The sequence below is a fragment of the Narcine bancroftii genome, chromosome 6 (assembly GCF_036971445.1).
Source record: "Narcine bancroftii isolate sNarBan1 chromosome 6, sNarBan1.hap1, whole genome shotgun sequence".
Taxonomy (NCBI): domain Eukaryota; kingdom Metazoa; phylum Chordata; class Chondrichthyes; order Torpediniformes; family Narcinidae; genus Narcine; species Narcine bancroftii.
In genome coordinates, this window is record NC_091474.1 from 84,824,299 (window position 1) to 84,845,639 (window position 21,341).

Below are 21,341 nucleotides of genomic sequence, written 5' to 3' on the forward strand. Positions count from 1 at the left end.
CAGATTTATAAGGAAGTGGACGGTCACCATTATCATCGCCTAAAAGGAAGGTAAATGGGAATGGGAAGAATGGAAAGAAGGTTGAATTGACACAGAGTCTTCTTGACATTGAAGATCCAGAACAGTCTTTGGGACTGGAATCGTTGGGTTGAATGTGTTTGATTAAGTACTTTGGAATAGTTTGACTGGGGGGGGGGGGGGTGGGGGTGGATGGCACTGAAGCTTTTAATAGTCATCTGCCACTAGTGGGTTTTACCACACCCAGATTTTTGGGGAGTTACTCCATTATTGAAGTTTGTGATACAGAAATTTTTTTTAGTTGGGGTTTCTTTTTATTTAGAAGGGATTTTTTTTGCAAGGGGAGCAATATTCTGCATTTGTGTGAAGATTGTAATGTTGGGGTAAAGAAATGTCTAATTTGAATTTTGCAACTTCTAATGTACAGGGATTTAATAATCCAATTCAGTGTAAGCATGTGTTGGCTTATATAAAAAAATGAAAGTTGAACCATTTTATTTATAATGAAAAACAGGGGCATCACAGTCATATTTATGGGAATAAAACTTAATCTTCTCAAGGTTCCTTTATTGTCATGTACACAAAACACACAAAATTTGTTTGCCTGTAGAGACACAGAGGTGTCACTAGTGCAGTGCCCCCACCAAAACAACAGAGAACTTGTATTTAGTTAATTATATCAATCTACAATTAAAAAATCTAACCAGGAGGGTGATAATGGAACTATCCTTTCATCAATGACAAAAATCGATCTTATACACTACTGAAATGTAAAACCTTAACCAGCCCACACAACATATGGCCCAATACCCAGAGCAACGAACTCAGATGTGAAAATGCCTTGTGAAATGGCCCAGCAACTCACAATGTTATAAAAGCTCTCTCTACCAATGATCCACTGTAAACTGTAAATTAACTTCAACTGGAATCAACACGTGACCTTACTGAAATAAGCCAAGGTTCACTGTTGTATTGTTTGCTCCCTGAAATGTTAACATTGAGTCTCATTAGAAGTGGATGAGCCAATGTAGAGTGTTGGAATGCATGGATACGAAACTAAGGGTGGGAGGAGACTTTGAATGGTTTTCCCTTTGTAAATAATTTCTTGTCAATAAAAACACAATGGTGGAGAAACTCAGCAGGTCAAAGTGTACTTTATATAGCAAAGATAAAGATGCATAACCAAGGTTTTGGGTTGAGCCCTTCATTTCAGTGAGAGAAATAAAGAGATCAGCAGTTAACGCTGTGCAGGCACTTGAGATCTTGTGGGGGCCAAACTGGGAGGCCTGGAACTGGAGCTGGAAGCCACAAGACACAAGATGGCAGTGGGGGCAAATGGCGAGAAAGGCAACATGGCTGTGGAAGTGAGTCTGGTCACAAAGCCTGAGAGCAGCAGGGATTAGAGATGGGGAGCAGTGAGAGAGATTCGTCAATGCTGTGCAGGTACTCAAGATCCTTGTGGGAGCCAAAATAGGAGGCCTGGAATCGGAACTGGAAGTCACGAGGCACAAGATGGGAGCGGAGGCAAGTACCGAGGAAGGCAATATGGCTGTGGAAGTGAGTCTGGTCACAAAGCCTGAGAGCAGCAGGGATTAGAGATGGGGAGCAGTGAGAGAGATTCGTCAATGCTGTGCAAGTACTTGATAAAAAGCTCAAGCCTGAAATGTTGGTTATGTATTGTTACCTTTGCTATATCAAGTTCGCTGTTTGACCTGCTGACCTTCTCCGGCATTGTGTTTTTACTTCAACCACAACGCCTGCAGACTTTTGTGTTTTACTTATTGTGAATAACGTCCATTTTAGGCAGAAAAAAATTACTGAAGCTTCTTCCCTCTGTCATGTAGACTTTCCTGTCCTCTGACACAGATATATTGGCTCAGTGACTGTTGGCAGTGCTGGTACTTGTCAGAGACAGAAACATTTACCAGGAGGAATGGTTAAGGCTGAGAACCATCCACAAAAAAAGTACACACAAGTAAATTGATAAATATTTGAACCCGGGTCAGGCATACAGGGTTGCTTCAGGAAAATGCTGAGACACAGGAGATACCAAAAGGCTCCTTCAGATGTGTGAATACTGCAGTGGTTTCTCAACCTTTTTCTTTCAACTCACATACCACTTTAAGTAATCCCTAAGCCATCGGTGCTCTGTGATTGGTACGGGATTGCTTCAGGTGGTATGTGTGCGGGAAGAGAATTGTTACTGAAATATTTTGCTTGGGAAAAATTGTCATTGGCCCATTTCCTTTGGAATTTTGAAATCGTGCACATAATGAGTCAATTAGGTATGATTAAAACAGTGGTTTTCAAACTTTTTCTTTCCACCCACATACCTCCTGAAGCAACCCCTTACCAATCACAGAGCACTTATGACATAGGGGATACTTCATGTAGTATGCAAGTGGAAAGGAAAAGGTTGAGAACCACTGGTGAACAGCAATGGTTCTGTGGATTCCACTGCATTTTCAAATGCCAACTCATTAACTCTTGAGCTGCATTCTGAAAGATGTGACTGTTTCTGCTTGAAGCAAAATATGTGGCTGGGATGTTTCAGAGCCAAGAAGGTGGTGTCTGGTTCCAAGAGGAATCATTGTGAACAAGATGGAGTTGAGACATTAGAAAGAAGGAAAAGAAAGGCCCCAAAATTATGTCATGTGTCATGATTTTTTGAAAATTGAAATTAATTTATTTTAAATTTAGCACGGTAACAGGCCCTTCTGGCCCATGAGCCTGTGCTGTCCAAATACCCCAATTAATCTAAAACACCTGTATGTTTTGAAGAAAGGGAGGAAACTGGAGCCCCTGGAAGAAACCCATGCAAACACAGGGAGAATGTTCAACTCCTTACAGAAAGCACTGGATTCAAACCCAGGTCGCTGGCACTGTAATAGAGTTGAGCTAACCGCTATCCTAACTGTGCCATGGTCTTGCACTTCGCCACCTGTATAATCCTTTCAGCTCTCTCAAGCCTCCCCGAATCACTTGACGACTTGAAGCCATGATTTCAGTTACCAAGGCCTTGTGTTCTGGAATTTACTCCTGAAAATCCATTCCTTTAAAGACTTAAAGCCTGTTTGACCAGTCTTTTGATGATCTCTCCTGACATTGCTTGGTGTCAACGATTGAAGCATCTTGGGACATTTTTCTGCATACGATATTAAAACTAGCTTTGCGTTTAGTCACATGACATAGCCTTGAACATTATAAACCAATTAAGAAATCATTCAAGCTAATGATCTTTCATTTAGGATATGGGTAAACTGTTGTTTTAATTCCAAATTAATGGAAATTGTACTTAAAAAATCCTTATTGTGTTTAAATCCAATCTTGTCATGACACAGAAGTCAGCACAACGCCACCAACACAGGACAGCACTGCCATCTGGTGGGCACATACATCACAGTCATGCTCAACCTTCCAATTTTGACAGATACTAAACAATAATGATCAAAAAATTAGAAATCAAAATTATTAACCAAATACAAAGATAATTTAAACTGCACCCATTAAAATCAATCAAATTAGCCTCCCAACTCATTATACTGGAATTGTGCTGCGAGAGGGTGCTTAGGTGCTGAGAGCTTCCTGATCAGGGTTCAGATCTGGAGCTCGGGTTGTTAATGATTGGGTCTGGACTCTGTGTGTGTGGCTGCGAAGGCTGTGGGAGTACTGGAGGCGAATCCACGGATACTCTGTGACTCTGGGGGGGGGGGGGTGACTCTCTTTTCCTTCTCTTTCTCTGACTTTAAGGAGTCCCAGGCAATTTCCGCTTATGGCAAATCTTTGCCTTACGAGAGACTAAAGGAAATTTTGTGCAATATATTTTTTGTTTCTTGAATCTTGAATATCTCAAGCCAATCAATATATCAAAGAGCAGAGAAAAAATCCTTTATGTTCAAGAACATGCAAAATCCACGCAAGCAGTGCCCAAGGCTGGGTTTGAACATTGGGAGGCAGCAGCTCTACCCCTAAGCAAGAGATGGTTAAGCCAAAATAAAATCTTCAACTCTGCTACTGGACACACTAAATGATATAAAACATGCTCTGAGCACATTTACACCTGTTGTCCATTAGCCACTGAGTTGAAAGTTGATTCACAGTAACCCAGCCAGAACCAGGGCAAAGGCAACTCAGTGTTGTGCAGAGATAATATCGATGAATAATATATGCATTCATTGCAAAAGCAATTCGAGCAGTGGATCTTTCTGTCAAATATTCCTCCTATCTGTGAAGATGCCATCTCGCCCTTGTAAGGAACTTTTTATCTCACCTTACACTGAACATCTCAGTGAGATATCATTTCAGAAAAAAAAAACCTGTTACTCAGCGAGAGAAATGAGGAAAATTTAAAACAGTTAGCCGAACAGATGTCATGAAACTACTGAGTCTATAATGAAGGAAAGAGAGATTAAAAAGCTGCAGTGTATATTTGTAAAGGGTAACCCATTTGACTGTCATTGTATAGTAAAAGCGCCTGGTATTTGGTACCTATGGGGACAGGATAAGTGCATTTTCTAGTTGCTTGAGATTTACTCTTACAATACCTAATACACCCGCATTAAGAATAAACAGTTAAAAGACAAGAGGCAAAAATATGATACTGTACTTACACTAAACAAACATGAATTATAAACCTTAAACATTTTACTTTATTTTCAGTCACATACTTTGAAAACATTTTACTATCACTGCATCTGCAGGTACCTCCCTCTCCACAGAGCCGCCCAAAAGATGAACAATAACATTATAGAATTCAGGGGTGGCCAACTTTTAATGTTTAATTTAGACATTTCAGCCCATGTATACTGTTATGAGTCCAGAGGACTCCAAAACTCAACAACAATATAAATTCACCAAGACAAATGGATACTTAAACAAAAGTTGCTTTTAATTATCTTTAAACATGAAAACAGGATAACACTTTAACTTATTACTATTAACTTAACCCCTTCTAATTCTAAGCGCACATGAATGCAATGTGTGTATAAGTTCAGAAAAGTTCTTTAATTCATAGTCCAATCTCACTTCTCACTCCTCCAAGTTCACTAGTTGCAGCCAATTTTTAATCCGTGCACAGAATTTAACATTTATGAATTTCATCAGGCTTTGGTGCTTGAAAGGTAAACGGTTACCACTCAGGAAGATTCTTGTCGGTTTTCAGAGAGAGATTTGTTGCTCGTTGGACACCCACAACTGATTCCTTCAGATCAGCCGCTTCAGTGTCTTGCCAAAGAAACTTGCCCCATCAGGGTTTTCCAGATGATAAACTCTTTCTTTCAGGTCACCACAGAGTTTCTTTTTGTTTCCCTAATTTCAAGTGAAAAATAATACAGCCAGCCATCTCCTGTTGTGTGAACTACAAGGGCTTTGACCAGGCTGAACTAAGAACTCACAACCCGTTTTCAAAATGGGGTTTTTCCACAAGCTTTGCAGCTTGTCCTGTTCTAGGCCCAGCTGCTGCTGCTGAACTGTAGAACTGAATTTTCTCTCTCTCTCTGAGAAAACCACATGACTCTCTTAGAACAGCCAACTGCACTCAGACAGGCTGCAGCTCCAGACCTAATCTTCCAAGTTCATTCATCTGTTGCTTTCCAAAACAATAATCCATTACTCCACACCATGTCCAATTAATACCTAATTATGAAGTCCTTCTTCAAAGGTTTTGCAAAGGCACTCAGAGCCTGAACTGTCTGGCTTGAGCAGAGCTCTCGCATTTTAAATGAGATCTGCTTTGAAGTGTTTGTTTGTGACCTACACTAAAAAAAACCTGCCACAACTTATCTCCTTTAAAATGTATCTGTATACAATATAAAATATAACATGATCTGTCACAGTACGTACTGGGGGTATAAGTTCATTGGTCGGCACAGACTCGTGAGCCGAAATGTCCTGTTACTGTGCTGTACATCTAAATTAAAAATTAAAAGGTTGGTCACGCCTAACAATTACCATATATACTCATGTAATAGTCAACCCAGTGTTACAGTTGACCCTCCCCCTGCCTTTTTTTGGCCAAAAAAATTGCATGTTTTCGATCTGACCAGTATAAATGTTGCCCCTCCCCTATTTTTGGCCACACCCATCCAAGCTTCTGACTGCCCAGCCATCTGAGCTCTCGGTACTTGCTGGTGAAGAAGTCAAATGCAATGCTGGCATTCATTTCAAGAGGAATAGAATATAAGAGCAGGGATGTGACGATGAGGGTTTATAAGGCACTGGTGAGACCTCATGGAGTATTGTGAGAAGTTTTGGGCTCCTCATTTAAGTAAAGATGTGCTGATGTTGGAGAGGGTCCAGAAGAAATTCATAAGGATGATTCTGGGAATGGAAGAGTTAACATACAAGGAGTGTTTGACAGCTCTCGGCCTGTATTCATTTGAATTTAGGCAGGGGAATCTCATTGAAATATTTTGAATGTTGAAAGGTGTTGTTAGATGTAGAAAGGTTGTTTCCCATGGTGGGAAAGTCTAGGACAAGAGGGCACAATTTCATGATTGAAGGGCATCCACTTAGAACAGAGAATCATCAGAATTTCTTCAGTCAGAGGGTGGTAAATCTGTGGAATTTGTTGCCACACACGGTTGTGGAGGCCAGGTCATTGGGTGTATTTAAGACAGAGATTGATAGGTTCCTGATTAGCCAGGGCATCAAAGGTGATGGGGCCAAGGCCAGGCAGTGGGACTCAGTGGGGAATTTGATAAGCTCATGGTTAAATGGCAGGGCAGACTCGATGGGCTGAATAGCCTATCTCTGCTCCTCTGTCTTATGGAGGCTTTAAAATACTCATTTTTGTTTTTCAAATCTTACGAATTCTAATAAAAATAGAGGGTATGAGAAAAATGCAGTGAGGGTATGAGAGGGTATCAAGAAAAATTAGATTGTTTTGGAGTAGGTTTACATAGGTCAGCACAATATTGTGGGATGAATGGCCTGATCTATAATGTTCTATATTACCATGATCTCAATTATACAAAAAAGTCTGCAGGTGCTGGGGTCAAGTGCAATATACAAAGGTGCAACACACAAACATTGCAGGTGCACAGCATCCAAAGGAAGTTTGCTCTTAATTCTCCTGTTTAAATGAAACATTTTGGGGGGGGGGGGGGGGTGGCACGGTTAGTGTAGTGGTTAGCGCAATGCTGTCACGGTGCCAGTGATCCGGATTTGAATCCCATGATGTCTGTAAGGACTTTGTACATACTGCTTGGCTTTTCTCCAGGTGCTCTGGTTTCCTCCTACCAAAAACGTACTGGGGATGTCGGTTCATGGGGTGTAAATTGGGAGGCATGGACTCGTGGGCCAAAGTGGCCTGCTACCGTGCTGGATGTCTCGATTTAAAAACTCTTCGTGCTAATGGAGACCAATGCTATTGCTGTTAAAATTGAAGTTTTTGCTTTCTGTAAATATACGCTGGCAGGGAAAGGAGCTCTCTGGAGCTACTTTTTTTTTGAGAGAGAGAGACCTGGTGTTTCCTTACCACAAATGAAAATATAAAGGCCTTGTGACCAAATTAAATTCAAAACTTCAGTGGCATAATCCTACTTCCAGTGGCATGCAGAACACACCCGACCTCTCCCTACCCTGGTCCCACTGTGAACCCTCTCCCTTTTGAAACTTGAAACCAGCCGTGTCTTCCCCAGATTGACCTGTTGGGATAACGCAGCAGTAACATTTCCAACCAGCACAACATTTTGTCCACGGGCTCTCAGCAGAGACAGGGAGAATTGTTCACTGAGGGGAAAAATACATTCAGGGAACATAAATTCAATGGAAAGGAACACAATGAGGAAGCCTCTTACTTTGATCCAGACCTCCCCTTCTCCTCTATTGTAAGGACCCCAGTTTAGGTGTCTTGCAGTACTGCTTATTTGGCAACCCACAGGAATGCAAGCCCTGGGAACACCGCCGGCGCTGCTCCGTTTCCAGGAGGACCGCGCACATCCAGTGTTGAAGGATCGGCTGGTTCTCCCTCGCTTGACTGTGCTCGACCTGTTGCACTTTCACGCCGGCCTTCCTTGCTGCTGCCCTGCAGGTCCTGGGGTCCCTGACTTGGTTTGGCAAGCGGCCGCCCACCCAGCTGTCAGTCAGAGAGGCTCCTGAATCCGGCCGCTTCGAAGAGCCCGGCATCTCCCAGAGCCCGCGGCGGCACCGCACCTCACTTTGCCAATGGTGAGCTCCATGACACCTCTCCGTTCTGGGTGGCGGCTGCGGCCACGGGGGTTCGCGGCTTCAGACGAGGCACCGGGAGCTGCAGAAAACACGAGTGTGAGCTGGGAGGGAGAAATGAACGAAATCTGCAGAGGGGCAACAAAAAAAATCCACCTCAGTGCTTTTGTTAACTTGAGATTTGATTTTTAAAAAAAAGATCTGCCGAGTGAGCCGGCCAGTCCAATTGGTTACAGTTGGCCATGTTTCGTGTTGTGAGGATCTTGACGATGGCATGAGATACAGCGGTTCTCACCCCTATTTCCCCACCTGAAGTCATTCCCTTGCAAACCACAGAGAACCTACAGAGTTAGCGAAGGATTGGTTCAGGCGCTGCACAAGTCGGGGTTGACACTTGTTTGCTTTCATCCCGACCGGGGCGAGAGGCTCGTCAATGCTCTGGCAGCAGTTGCTAAGAGACTTGGCCATTGCGCGCATCGTCAGGCTGGGTTGGGGAAGGTGGGATCAAAGGGCAGTCGCGCTGAGTGTTGACTCGAAGTCAAATTTTAATCAAGGCGCAAATGTTTACGGTCTGTGCACGTCCGTGATGTTGCGGACTTGCAAACAACGAACTGAATTAAGAACACGAAGCTGGAGAAACTCAGCAGGTCAAACAGTGCCTTGATGTAGCAAAGGTGAAGATACGTCACCAACGTTTCGGGCTTGAGTCTTTCATCAAGACTCTCCAGTCCTCGGTGCAGAACACGCAAACAACCAGACTTAAGCCACAAGCGGACAAATTATTCACGCATAGAAATAAATATTGTTAAGTATTGATTCCAGTATCTCTGGTTTGAATAAAGATTGAGAAACTGGAGGGACTGTCAGGCAGCGCCCATGGAGATAGATGGTCAGTTAACGTCTATGGTTTCCCTGTGTTAGCAATACCGATCCTACTTGTATCTGATCACGGCGCTTTGCTTTATAGGCAGGAAAGGCACACCGACTCAGTCCAGAGCAACGTGACCAGCTGCTTCCCAATCTCAGAGCTGTGGGTTGGGCTGAAGTAGAAGGCAGGGATGCAATCTATAAGGAGTTTGTCTTTAAAAACTTCAACCAGGTAATCATTTATTTGTGGGTGAAAGGTCAGCAGTAAAATGTTGAGTGTGGACATGGATTTAAATTTTAAATTAAGACATACATCGCGGTAACTGTTCCCTGAGGATTACAAACTTGTGCTGCCCAAACACCCCAATTACCCCCCCCCCCCGTATGTTTTGAAGGGTGGGAGGAAACTGGAGCACACACAGGAAATCCAGGCAAACATGGGAAGAACTTGCAAACTCTTGAAGCCAGGTCGTTGGATCTGTAATAGTATTGCGTTAACTGCTATGTTAATCATGTCGTTTTTTTTTAATAAAGGCTTTTGGTTTCATGACAAGAGTGGCGTTGCAAGCAGAGAAAATGGATCATCACCCAGAATGGTTCAACATTTATAACAAGGTAGAGATTTCCAGAATATTGTTCACATTTTTTTAAAAAGGACAACACATACATGTATCACCTGCTGAAAACAAGATCAACGCTGTTTGAAATGCAGGAGCCAATTAACACACAGCAAACAACATTGTGACAATAACCCAAACCAAAGACAGTGACTTTAAAAAATAAACAAAATACAGTGAAACGCCTGGTATCCAACACCTATGGGGACTGGTAGATGCCGGTTAAGTGTGTTTTCTGATTGTTTGAGACTTACTCTTACCAAGCCTAACTAAAATATCTGCGTTAAGAATAAACAGTCTAAAAGACAAAAATACTATACTGTACTTGCATTGAATAACTTTACTTGCATGAATATATAACCCTTAAAGCATTCTACTTTATTTTCAACACATCCTTTGAAAACATTTATCTGTTGCTGCATCTACAGGTTCTTTCCCTCAACGAAACTGCCCAAAAGACTAACAATAACATTATGGATAATTAACACCTAGCCCCCCCCCCCCCCCCCAAGTTTACAGATAAGCCTCTGACTGGCACAACTCTTACTAAGCAGAGATAGGAGACACTTTAGAGCACACATGTCAAATTTGGCCCGTGATATATTTATATTTGGCCCGCAAGATCATATCAAATATGTATTAGAGCTGGCCCGCTGCCCGCCACGCCAGTATAGTGCATGCACAGCTACTACTACAAATCCCAGAATGCTTTGCAAATGCATTGGCGCCGGCCCGTCAGCCCGCTAATCGCCCCCACCTCCTCTCTTTACTTTCATTAGCATCTGCGACCTGTCGCCCAACTCACACGTAATAAACCCCTTCCGGAAAATGGCCAAACGAAAGACAGAAAACAGGACCTTTCAAGACAGGTGGGAGGCAAACTATATGTTCATCATTTTAAAAGACAAACCTCTTTGTCATTGAAGCAAGTTGTTATTTTTTTGACTTGTTGGCTTGTGAAAAAAAATACATTTAAAAGGAGCTTAAAGGCTATAGAGAAATATTATTTATTGAATATTTTATTTCTCATTTGTTAATGCTTCTTCTGGACAGAGTTTAACCAAAACTATTATTAAACATTTATTTTAATATGAAAAAGTTTAACATTACATATGTTGAAAGAAGAGAAAACATGCAGATGTTGTTGAAAATTTTCTATAAATATTTAGTTTGGCCCACGACTTAGTCCAAGTTTTTAATTTTGGCCCTCTGTGAATTTGAGTTTGACACCCCTGCTTTCGAGAGTCACCCCAACGCCGAGGGCATCGACCAACTTTATTCAAACAGCTGCTGCTAAAAGCAAAGCTTGGCCAAGGCCTCTGCTGGCTGAATATTTGCTCCCATCTTCACCAAAGGTTTTGTGTGTAATTCGAGAGAACATTTTTAATAGCAAATATATTTTTTTGTCTATTATTTTATTTATTTTAATTTTTTATATTTTATTTTCCTCATTTTTGTTTTCTCAATCGGGTGTTTGAGGCTGCCAGTTGCTTTAATTCTGAATACCAGGGGTTTTACTGTACATGAAACACTCAGCAGGTCAGGTACTATCTATGAGAGAGGATGTAATTGAGAGAACAAAAGGAATCTGTGTTAGTGTGGAGACGAGAGAATGCAGATGACAGATGATGTTTGTGCTTTCTTAGCCATCACTGAAGACATATGCATGAAGGCAGAGGACAGAAGAGTGTGCTGGACCTGAGAGACGCTGGAGAAACTTGGGTCAGGCTGCATCTGTAGAGAGAAAATTTGAATTCATATTGATGGCATGACATTGTAACAGACCATTATTAACATACCATCATAACAGACCATTACTGACACAAACAGGAAGACTGGTGATCTGAAATAGTTAAATGTACTAATGAGACCAGGGTGCTGGATCATGCTGAGGTAGAAAATAGATGCTGTGCCTTGAGTTTACATCTGGCTTTATTGGAACAGTCAGACGATTAAAATTACATTCCACTCTCAGCTGATTTTATTGTTTCAAAGCAAGCTCAAGAAACAGCACCAACAATTGTTCTGCCTTTAGATTACTGTTTAATTGATAACGAAGGGGAGATAAATATTAACCCAGTTCACCAAGGACAGCACCTCTGCTCTTCTGTCACATATTTGCTTCAATTTAACACAGCATACGATGTGGCAGCTCTGACAGTGTACCAGTTCATCAGCCCTGCACCAGTAACTGAGACTTTGTCCAGATTACGATTCACTCGTGACCTTCTGAAAAGACAAATGTGTGTCCCACTGTCCCCACAACTTGAACATAAGCACCTCTCAACATCTGGTGCCATGGTTGTGGCAGATGCTCCAGTTCCCTTTTGCATCCTGAAGATGTATGTATCATTAAATGAATTGTCCACTGTAAAGTGCACCGAGTACATGCAGAATCAAAGGAATATTGATAATACATGGTTGGGGGGGGGAGGGGGCAGGTGAAATTGGATTAATAAAGGATTGGTGTAAATATTAGCTTGATGGTCACTGTAGACTTGATGGGCCAAAGAGCTTGATTTCTTTTTATTTCTGTATTTTGTTACATTAACAAATCAATGCACGATGCAGGTAATTTTTGAAAGTCATTGTCTTCACTATGGTTGATGTTGCATCAGTCATATTGAATACAACACATCTCATCATGTCACAGTTCACACTGTGCAGTTTTCCTCATCCCTGACTTCCATAACTCAATAAGGAATTCGTTCAGCGCCCATGCCTTGGAAACCAGAGGGAGGAGAGTCATTGGAACCTTTTCTTTTCCTTCACAGTTGCACATTACTCTAAGCACACACGAGTGTGGCGGGCTCTCTGAGCGGGACGTTAAGCTGGCTACCTTCATGGAAGAAGCCACGGTGGCCCAGTGATATCATCAGATGGTGGTACCAAATCAACCAGTGTCCGATATGGTGTTTAGGCTCAATACAATTTGAGCTCTGTCAATATACTTCAAAAGCTGGTGGTATTTTCTTGAAAATTACACTGGACGATTTATTTTCAAAAGGTTTGCTTCCTGAAAAAAAAAATTGGGGATTACGATAAACAACTTCAAGCTGAACACAAAGATAATTTCAGATTTGCCACATCATGTAGGAAAACAAAGAAACATTAAATTCACTTATATTGAATTTAGCATGTTTAATCGCATAATGATGCTGACACATTGTGTTGATTCAACTGACCTTGCCGCTGATTTTTGTTTGTACTCGGCATCTGATGCCTCTCGTGTCAGTGACCAACAATAGTCGACCAGCATTGATGGATTCCTGTTGTCCTGATACCGCTTTTCCATGGTCCCAATGTCCTGGTGAAACCTTTCACCGTGTTCGTCACTGACTGCACCAAGATCAACGGGAAAGAAGTTCAAGTGCGAATTCAGAAAATGAAGTAGACTTAAAATGGTACAGGAAATCACAAAAATAAGTTGAATCCAACAAAAACGGTACATGATAGGAAAATTTTAAGGTGATTTTTGTGATCAGCAATCCAAAATCCATAAAATACACCCAAAAGTGTTCAGGAAGCTAAATCTTGGTTGTCCAGTGTTATCATTATTAAATGTCAAGCTGATTTAAAATCTAAATGAACTGTCAACTGGTTTCCATCTGGAAGTATTAATGTACTACGTGGAGAAGTGTGCTGTGTATCAATAAAATAATAACCCACTGGTTTCATTCACGCAAAATGTAGACTTGCAATGCAAACACCAAAACAATTCCGTTAGCAAAACAATTCAGCTTGTTGCATAGTGCCTCAAATCAAAGAGCAATATTTGTTCCCCTTGAAACAAATGGCATTCTCATGCGTTGTGGCAGAAGAATCAACAATTATTGGTCCCGGATCGGAACAGTTGCTCATCGAGTCCTAGGATTAACATTTTAGGCAATGACAGCGAGATTATATATGTCATGAGCATAAAAGATCAACACAGAAAGAGACCTTTTGACCTTCAGCAAACACTCATCAAGTACCCAATCACATTTCCAATGGTTGACTTCTCCGGTTTAGCAATTCAAGTGATCTTTGCTGCTCTCAGGCACTGAGTTGTAGCTGAAAACACACCGAAATGCTGGAGGAACTCAGCTGGTCTTTCAGCATCCGTAGGAGACAAAGATAAGCATGCTTATTCCTTGAAGAAGGGCTCAGACCCAAAATGTCAGCCAGTATATCTTTGTCTCCTATAGACACTGAAAGATCAGCTGAGTTCCTCCAGCACTTTGGTGAGTTTTAACAGCGTCTGCAGACTTTTGTATTTTACTTGATGAGTTGTAGAATTCAGGTCATGTTTTGGGTGGAAAGAAACTCATCCTAAAAACTCTCTCAATCACCCATCTTAACCCTTTGGACTCAGGCCATTTTTAATCTTTCATAACACATAATTCCGACTGGGTCCATGGATAAACTACAATATTAAAGGTTAAAAATCTGTTTGAACCAGTTGACGGTTAAGAACAAAACCAGTCCTGGAAAACAGGGACACAGAATATATGTGCTTGTTGGTAGTCCCCGAAAAGAGGGACATGGAGTCCAAAGGGTTAAACCTGTGATCTTTTGGTACCAAACACCTTCGCTCTGGAGGAATAAAATCATATTATCTGTCTCTGATAATTCTAATGTCAATCTGGTTCCCCCTCTGTCCTCTTTGTTCTAAAGAAAACAGACCTTACCTGCCCACTCTCTCCTCAACGCAGCTTCCTAGTAAATCTTTGTTGCATTCGCCTCAAAACACCTCCTCCCTTTAGTATGGCCACCAGAACTAATGGCCAAATTATTTTTTTATCTTCAACCTTTCCCTTACATTTTATGCCCAGGGTAATATCCCATCTTCCTTCTTATTCATAATCAACCATTGCTGCTATTTTTAGAGATTCTAGGACATACACAGCAAGGTCCCTCTGCTCTCCAGTATTTCCTCATGGTCTACCGTTCACGACGTAGATCTCTTTGGTTTGGGATTGGTTTTTTCATCGTACCAAACCAGTTCAATGGCATTTGATGGACTAAGTCCAGGTTATTCCCCACAATTAAGTCCTATTTAAAAAGAAATGATTAAATGAGATAGCCTGACCACTTGCACCAAGTTGACATCTGCAAGAAACCTGGACAATGGAAGCAAAGTCTTAAATATTTTGAGGGATTGCACTTCATTCCATTGACTGTGCTGGTCAAGCTGATATTTAGTTATGCAATTTCAAGTCTAATTAGTCACCAATTTCCAAGAACGGACAACTCTTCCTGAATGTTCCCAATCAGGAAAATGAAGCACAGATCAAGGTTGCTCATCATCGTTGAGACAAACGGGATGCTGTTGCCTTTATAGCTGACCTGTAAATGCAGGCTGCAGTACAGGTGCTACCCTACTTACGAAAGTCCAATTTACGATTTTTTGAAGTTACGATGGTTCGAGTCCATACTTTCAGTTTTGAATTCCAATCTGTTTCTGCGCTTGCATTGTGTGCTACGCTACTCTCTCACAATGCTGGGCGATGACAGCATCGCGCAAGAGTATCATACAACACGCTCTCTCATGATGCTGACTCAACCACGCTTGCAGTCTCTGTACCAATCACGCGAACAAGTGCACTGTAAACAACCCATCATGTCGACTGAACACTGATGTGTGTCTCCTGCTTCTGAAGAGTGAAATTGATGACCCTGTCACTTTAACATGCCCACCATCCAGCAATTAATTCAAACATTCATCATGCCCAGTGTTTTTTCAGCTCTGTACGTTCATGTTTTTTTTCCCCAATGTAAAGGTATTCAAATTTTAATTATAAAAATGGCAGGTGCGATATTCTTTTTCAACTTACGGTTTTTTCACCTCGATGAGTTTGCCGGAACGTAGCCCCATCGTAAGTTGAGGACCACCTGTATTCAGAATTCAACAGATGTAAAATGTTGAAAAACTAAAAGGAGCAAATGGAAATAGATCAGGTAGCATCTTTGGAGAGGGAAATGGATCAATGTGACGTGGAACAATTTTTAAGAAAGGAGATATGGGGGAAATAGCAGAGAATGAAACAACAGCGAAGAAAATGATGTAGATAAATGGTGGAAAAGGTAAACTACACATGGTTTCAACATGTTTATTACCAAATATGAATTACAAACTCATTAATACACATTACACCAAATTAATTTGGATAATTTTCTGAAAGTAAGACAAAGGTGCAGAGTCTGCACAGCTGTATACAAATTAACAGCTGGAAATGCTCCCACTGGTTACTAGACAGGTCACAATACATACACGAGATCAATCTGTCCAATCTAGTCGCAAACTGGCATTAAAATCGACAATGCTTGGTAACCTTCTGGTCAGAATTCCCCAGCAGCGTTGTGTGATATCTCAGGCAGAGATCAGGGCCACACCATGCTACAGTGATCTGCTGTTAACTGGACTGAAATGTGGGACAATTTTATAGGGAAACTAGGGAGAGGAGGAAGGCCTTGCCTCCTCACGTCAGTGTGCAAAAATTGCCAGGTGTGTTTTCCTGATTTTGAAACGTGTGGCAGAGCAAAGCCAAGGGAAACCCATTTTAAAAAATGGCTACATTTGTGAATTCAGCCAAACAGGAATCCAACATCTAGTCAATGCTCAGAACCTTTCACTGAACGCAGCTTTGGGTTTGTATCAGGAAAACTACAAGCCAATCGAATGGGGTTACAAACACTTCAAGGCAAACAAGTGTTAGCTATGGCTTAAATATGGGGAATAACAGTTCATTTCGACAACTTTAAGGCTCTCCTTTTAAAAAGGTTGAAAACACTGCAGCCATTTTCTCTGAGAAATGCATGACAAGCTTTTGAACAACAGTATGAGGCAGTCTGTTCACACTGCAAGAAAGAACCGGAGTGTTTTAAACCTGATGGGAGCCACAGAGTGGTCTACTGTTTCGCTAACTGGTGTGGACTGTGGTTCCACAGGAACCTTGTGCACCTGGTCTTCATGATTCAGGCCTAGTGAAGGTTGTTGTTTGGGGAAAAGCATCAAGGTTACAGCTTGGCGCAGAGTGGACGCATTTTGTCCATGGGCACTAGTTTGTCGCCTGACATTGCCAGCATGTCACCGTTCAAATCAGGGAAGAGGGGGTGGGGGAGGGTGGGTGGTATTTCAGGGAGCTTCAGGCTCCTTCAAGTTTCCATTTTCAAGTTCCCGGCACCAGGGGTCTTATAACACTGGACAACAAATGTTTTTCAGAAGGTTTGCTTCCTGAAAGAAAAATTGGGGATTACGATAGACAACTTCAAACTGAACACAAAGATCATTTCAAATTTTCTGAATCACATAGGAAGTTGGGAGGAAATTAAATTAATTTTTATTGAATTTAGCATGTTTCATTGCATAATGATACTGACATTGAGTTTGTTCAACTGATCTAAAAATGATTTGCCACTGGTTGCATTTGTACTCAGCATCTGATGCCTCTCGTGTCGGTGTCCAACAATAGTTGGCCAGCATTGATGGATTCCACTTGCCCTGATACGCATTTCCATGGTCGCAATGTCCTGGTGAAACCTTTCACCGTGTTCATCACTGACTGCACCAAGATCAACAGGGACTGCGAACGCAGATAGTGAATTTTCATGTTGGACCTCATGGTTTTGTATGCTTGAAGTAGACTTAAAATAGGACAGGAAATCACAAAATTAGGTCTAAAAGAAAGGTTGGTGAAAGGAAATTTTTTAAGGTGATTTTCATGATCACTAGCCCTAAATCCATAAAATATACCCAAAAATATTCAGGAAGCAAAATCTTAGTTGTCCAGTGTTAATGACTGTGGAAGGACTGGAAAATTCCCATCATGCCTGACGACTTTGGGGAATGTGCACCACAACACTTCTTTTAGAAAAGATAACTGCTGCAGAGCAGAATTTGCTGTTGTATGTACCAGGAGAAAAAGGGATTCTGATCAAGAATTAGTACAAAGTCAAACCTTTTTTTTTAAAGACAGCATTAAAGTACCATTATAATCTCACCGCTATTATTTACAAGTGCTCCCTGACAAAGCGTACACTGGCATGTAATTTGTAGAAAGTTGTTGTCTGAGCACTTGCGGTAGGAAGTATTTTAAGGCATCACCAAGGGCCACATATTACCTTAGGCTCTGCCACAGTCAAGAAGCAACAGAAGTATCAAAAGACACTGACACAATAATGAAAAGGATCATGACACACACTGAAGTATTTCAAACCACTGATTCCAAAAATGGAGAACATCAAAAGAAATTCCTACAGTCTCAAAGGAGCAAGTCAAGTGTTACCTTTTTGAAAAAAATAACATCCTTGCTGTGATATCCTGTCAATTTCATCAATCAGAACCAAAATATTCCTCAGTTATATTCTGATGAAATTCTAAGGCAGCAGAGAAACCCCATATCCATACAGTCTGTGATTAGAACTCGGACTTATTTCAAGTTTAAAACGGTCTGCTGGTTGAGGCTAAAGACAACATTGATCATGTGGGTTTTGGTTCAAGGTAGTGCATCCCTCAACGTGATGTGGGACAAGACTGCAACTAGTAAACTTTCCAAACAGTGAATGCGAGTGTAGTTTGAAAACAACCTGAAGGCTCTGATTGGTTTCAATTATGAAAAATGAAATCTACGTTCAACCCCTACTGTTCTGACCCCACTCCGTCCTACGTCAATTCACGAGATTATGGATCCCTCAAAAAGATGAGATTCTGTCAAATACAATTCCAACACGAATAGGATCAAACAGTGACTCAGAACATGACTCAACCAATTACCTGTCTCCAGGTGAGGAGCCAACACTCATGCTCTGGGTACAGTCATCCCTCCCTGCCACCCTCAGCACTGACCTGCCTGCACGAGTTTACACTAAGTTAAAAGAAGTGAGTAAACACAAGGCTTGTTCCTTTGAGAAAGAGTCTGCCAGGACGTTTCGTGTAAAATGGAAAGAAAGTTTAGAAAGGCATCAAGGTGAATTGCCACTTCCCTCAAAATCCTCAATAAATCAGTTGCCAAGTGAAAGCAATCCTCAAACCATTGGTCCTCCTCAAATATCTGCAGATTCCCTTTCTCTACGGGAAGAAAATTATTTGGATATCACGTTTTAAAAGGATAGAAAATTGAGGCATTTGGGATTCATAAGTTGAAAAGAAACAAAAATGGGGGGGGGGGGGAAATATTAACTCCGCCTTATGCAATTTCATATTCCCAGATTTCAATCTGCTTGCAAATAGGAAGGGAATTTGGTTCTGGAAACCTCGGACGTCTTCTAAAACTTTCTCTTGCCATCCAATCCATGATTTCCTTTCTTTGTTAAAAAAAAATGGCTATTTTGCGCTGTTCAGTGTTGTGTGGAATCTCCATTCAAGTGGCTTTTCTCTTGGTTGGGAAGCTCAGTGCTGTAGAGGCAGTCCAGGAATCCATGCGAGATTTCTGTCACCAGAGAGCGATCAGGGATTGACTGTGCCATTCCATAGATAGCACCCTGCAGAGGGAGGAGACAGAGTTGAGTGGGAGTTTCAACATCCAAAACAAGCCATCAATCCAAGAGGATTCTGCAGCAAATGTCAAAATGGCAAATGGGCTCCAAGTAAAACATAAGAATTTTTATTGCAGTCAAACATGCCACTACCCTGAAGCGCTGTCCAACAAAATTTAACAATGCACCACAAAGAACCATTGAGGCAGATCTTCTGCCCCAAGATCAGTGGAACTTGTGCCCCAATCCTTAAACATTTTCCCAACACAACCTGATCAATCTTCCACTTCTAAACCAACCCCCAATTCATCCACGAAGCCCAGGAATGTGGTCCCACTGTACATGTACAGCTGTCCCAATAGAAAGGCTTTGACCACTGGTGAAACTCCACCCTTGGGATCACCAGTTCGCAAAGCTGTCACAGAAGTTATTTGTGCAGGCCAAACATCCAAAAGCAAGATCCTGCTAAGATCTAAAAGCAATTTTAAAATTAATAATAATTTCATTAAATCAAATTGAAACTCAAATATCCTTTCTCCTGGCAACTGACTCCTCTTAATCCATTCGCTGGGTGCACTATATTCAATGCAGGTTACCTTGGGAGAGGTTCAGTTGCAGGTTGACTCCCCCACCAATATAGCATAGGGATACCATGGCTGGCACTTAACTTGTCTCAACCAGGGGGTTATATTCCCTTTTTTCCCCCTTCTTTCCTCCAGCTCTCTACCCCCCTTCCCTCCCCATTCACAGAGTCATTCCCTTTCCCACTGTTTGCTGGTGTGCCCTCCCTGCCTTATCTACCTATTACCTCCTACCTGTGGGACTGTGCTCCTCCCCCACCCCGACCATTTTGTTTGGGAGTCTGCCAACCTTTTGTTCATACCTGGAACGTTGATCTTTATCTTTGCTATATAAAGTACACTGTTTGACCTGTTGAGTTTCTCCAGCATTGTGTTTTCACCTGTGGGTGTATGAGCCATTAGATGTGGGTCTCATAGCAATAGAGTGGGTGGGGACCAAGAGCTTGATGAAAAATAGTTTTTGAAGATCAGCTTGGTGGGGTAGAGAGAGAATTTGGAGCAGGGAAGTGAGGTTCGAGGAGATTTGTGAAGGATTTCAACAGTTTGGGCTTTTGGCAGAAGAAATCAGATATCAACAGTGGAGCAATGAAAGCTGAGGATGCTTGAGAGGATGGATTGATGGAACACAAAGGGTTAAAGCAGGGGTGTCAAACTCAAATTCACAGAGGGCCAAAATTAAAAACTTGGACTAAGTCGTGGGCCAAACTAAATATTTATTGAAAATTTTCAACAACATCTGCATGTTTTCTCTTCTTTCAACATATGTAATGTTAAACTTTTTCTTATTAAAATAAATGTTTAATAATAGTTTTGGTTAAACTCTTTCCAGAAGAAGCATTAACAAATGAGAAATAAAATATTCAATAAATAATATCTCTCTATAGCCTTTAAGCTCCTTTTAAATGTATTTTTTTTTCACAAGCCAACAAGTCAAAAAAATAACATCTTGCTTCAATGACAAAGAGGTTTGTCTTTTAAAATTATGAACATATAGTCTGCCTCCCACCTGTCTTGAAAAGTCCTGTTTTCTGTCTTTCGTTTGGCCATTTTCCAGAAGGGGTTTATTACGTGTGAGTTGGGCGACAGGTCGCAGATGCTAATGAAAGTAAAGAGAGGAGGTGGTGGCGAATAGCGGGCTGACGGGCCGGTGCCAATGCATTTGCAAAGCATTCTGGGATTTGTGTATTAGCTGTGCATGCGCTATACTGGCGTGGCGGCCAGCGGGCCAGCTCTAATACATATTTGATATGATATCACGGGCCAAATTTGGGTGGGTTAAAGGAAGCACAGACAGCAGGAGGGGTGAACACACTGGGAGAGGTCAACAAGAGCCTGGGCTGGGGCATGCAGGTCAACAAGAGCCTGGGCTGGGGCGTGCAGGTCAACAAGATCCTGGGCTGGGGCGTGCAGGTCAACAAGAGCCTGGGCTGGGACGTGCAGGTCAACAAGAGCCTGGGCTGGGGCGTGCAGATCAGCTTGGGCTGGGGCGTGCAGGTCAGCTTGGGCTGGGGCGTGCAGGTCAGCCTGGGCTGGGGCGTGCAGGTCAACCAGGGCTGGGGCATGCAGGTCAGCAAGAGCTGGGGTGAATGGGCAGAGGTGTGCAGGTCAGCATGGGCTGGAGTGTGCAGTTCACCAA

At 41.9% G+C, this 21,341-nt stretch overlaps 3 protein-coding genes across 4 annotated transcripts in view; 1 reads left to right on the top strand and 2 right to left on the bottom strand.

Annotated features, from left to right (window-relative positions):
* Nucleotides 1-9,099, bottom strand: part of LOC138736303 (craniofacial development protein 2-like) — a 332,554-nt gene extending 323,455 nt beyond the window's left edge. Inside the window, exon 1 of the mRNA XM_069885586.1 lies at nt 7,818-9,099. The gene's annotated coding sequence lies outside the window, so the exon portion shown is untranslated. The remainder of the gene's footprint in view (nt 1-7,817) is intronic.
* Nucleotides 7,932-13,356, top strand: pcbd1 (pterin-4 alpha-carbinolamine dehydratase/dimerization cofactor of hepatocyte nuclear factor 1 alpha). Of its 2 annotated transcripts, XM_069885591.1 has the most exons (5): nt 7,932-8,187; nt 9,152-9,283; nt 9,586-9,666; nt 10,448-10,537; nt 11,315-12,436. In XM_069885591.1, exons 1-5 carry the CDS (start codon nt 8,185-8,187, stop codon nt 11,336-11,338), a joined length of 330 nt encoding a protein of 109 aa, XP_069741692.1. In that variant the 5' UTR covers nt 7,932-8,184; the 3' UTR covers nt 11,339-12,436. The 2 variants fall into 2 exon arrangements, with proteins under 2 accessions (XP_069741692.1, XP_069741693.1); XM_069885592.1 differs by lacking the exons at nt 10,448-10,537; nt 11,315-12,436 and adding an exon at nt 12,443-13,356 and having other exon boundaries at nt 7,956-8,187.
* A 2,390-nt stretch (nt 13,357-15,746) lies between these two features.
* Nucleotides 15,747-21,341, bottom strand: part of sgpl1 (sphingosine-1-phosphate lyase 1) — a 96,430-nt gene continuing 90,835 nt past the window's right edge. The window contains exon 14 of the mRNA XM_069885580.1: nt 15,747-19,130. Coding sequence (XP_069741681.1) covers nt 18,987-19,130 — 144 coding nt within the window. The 3' untranslated portion in view covers nt 15,747-18,986. The remainder of the gene's footprint in view (nt 19,131-21,341) is intronic.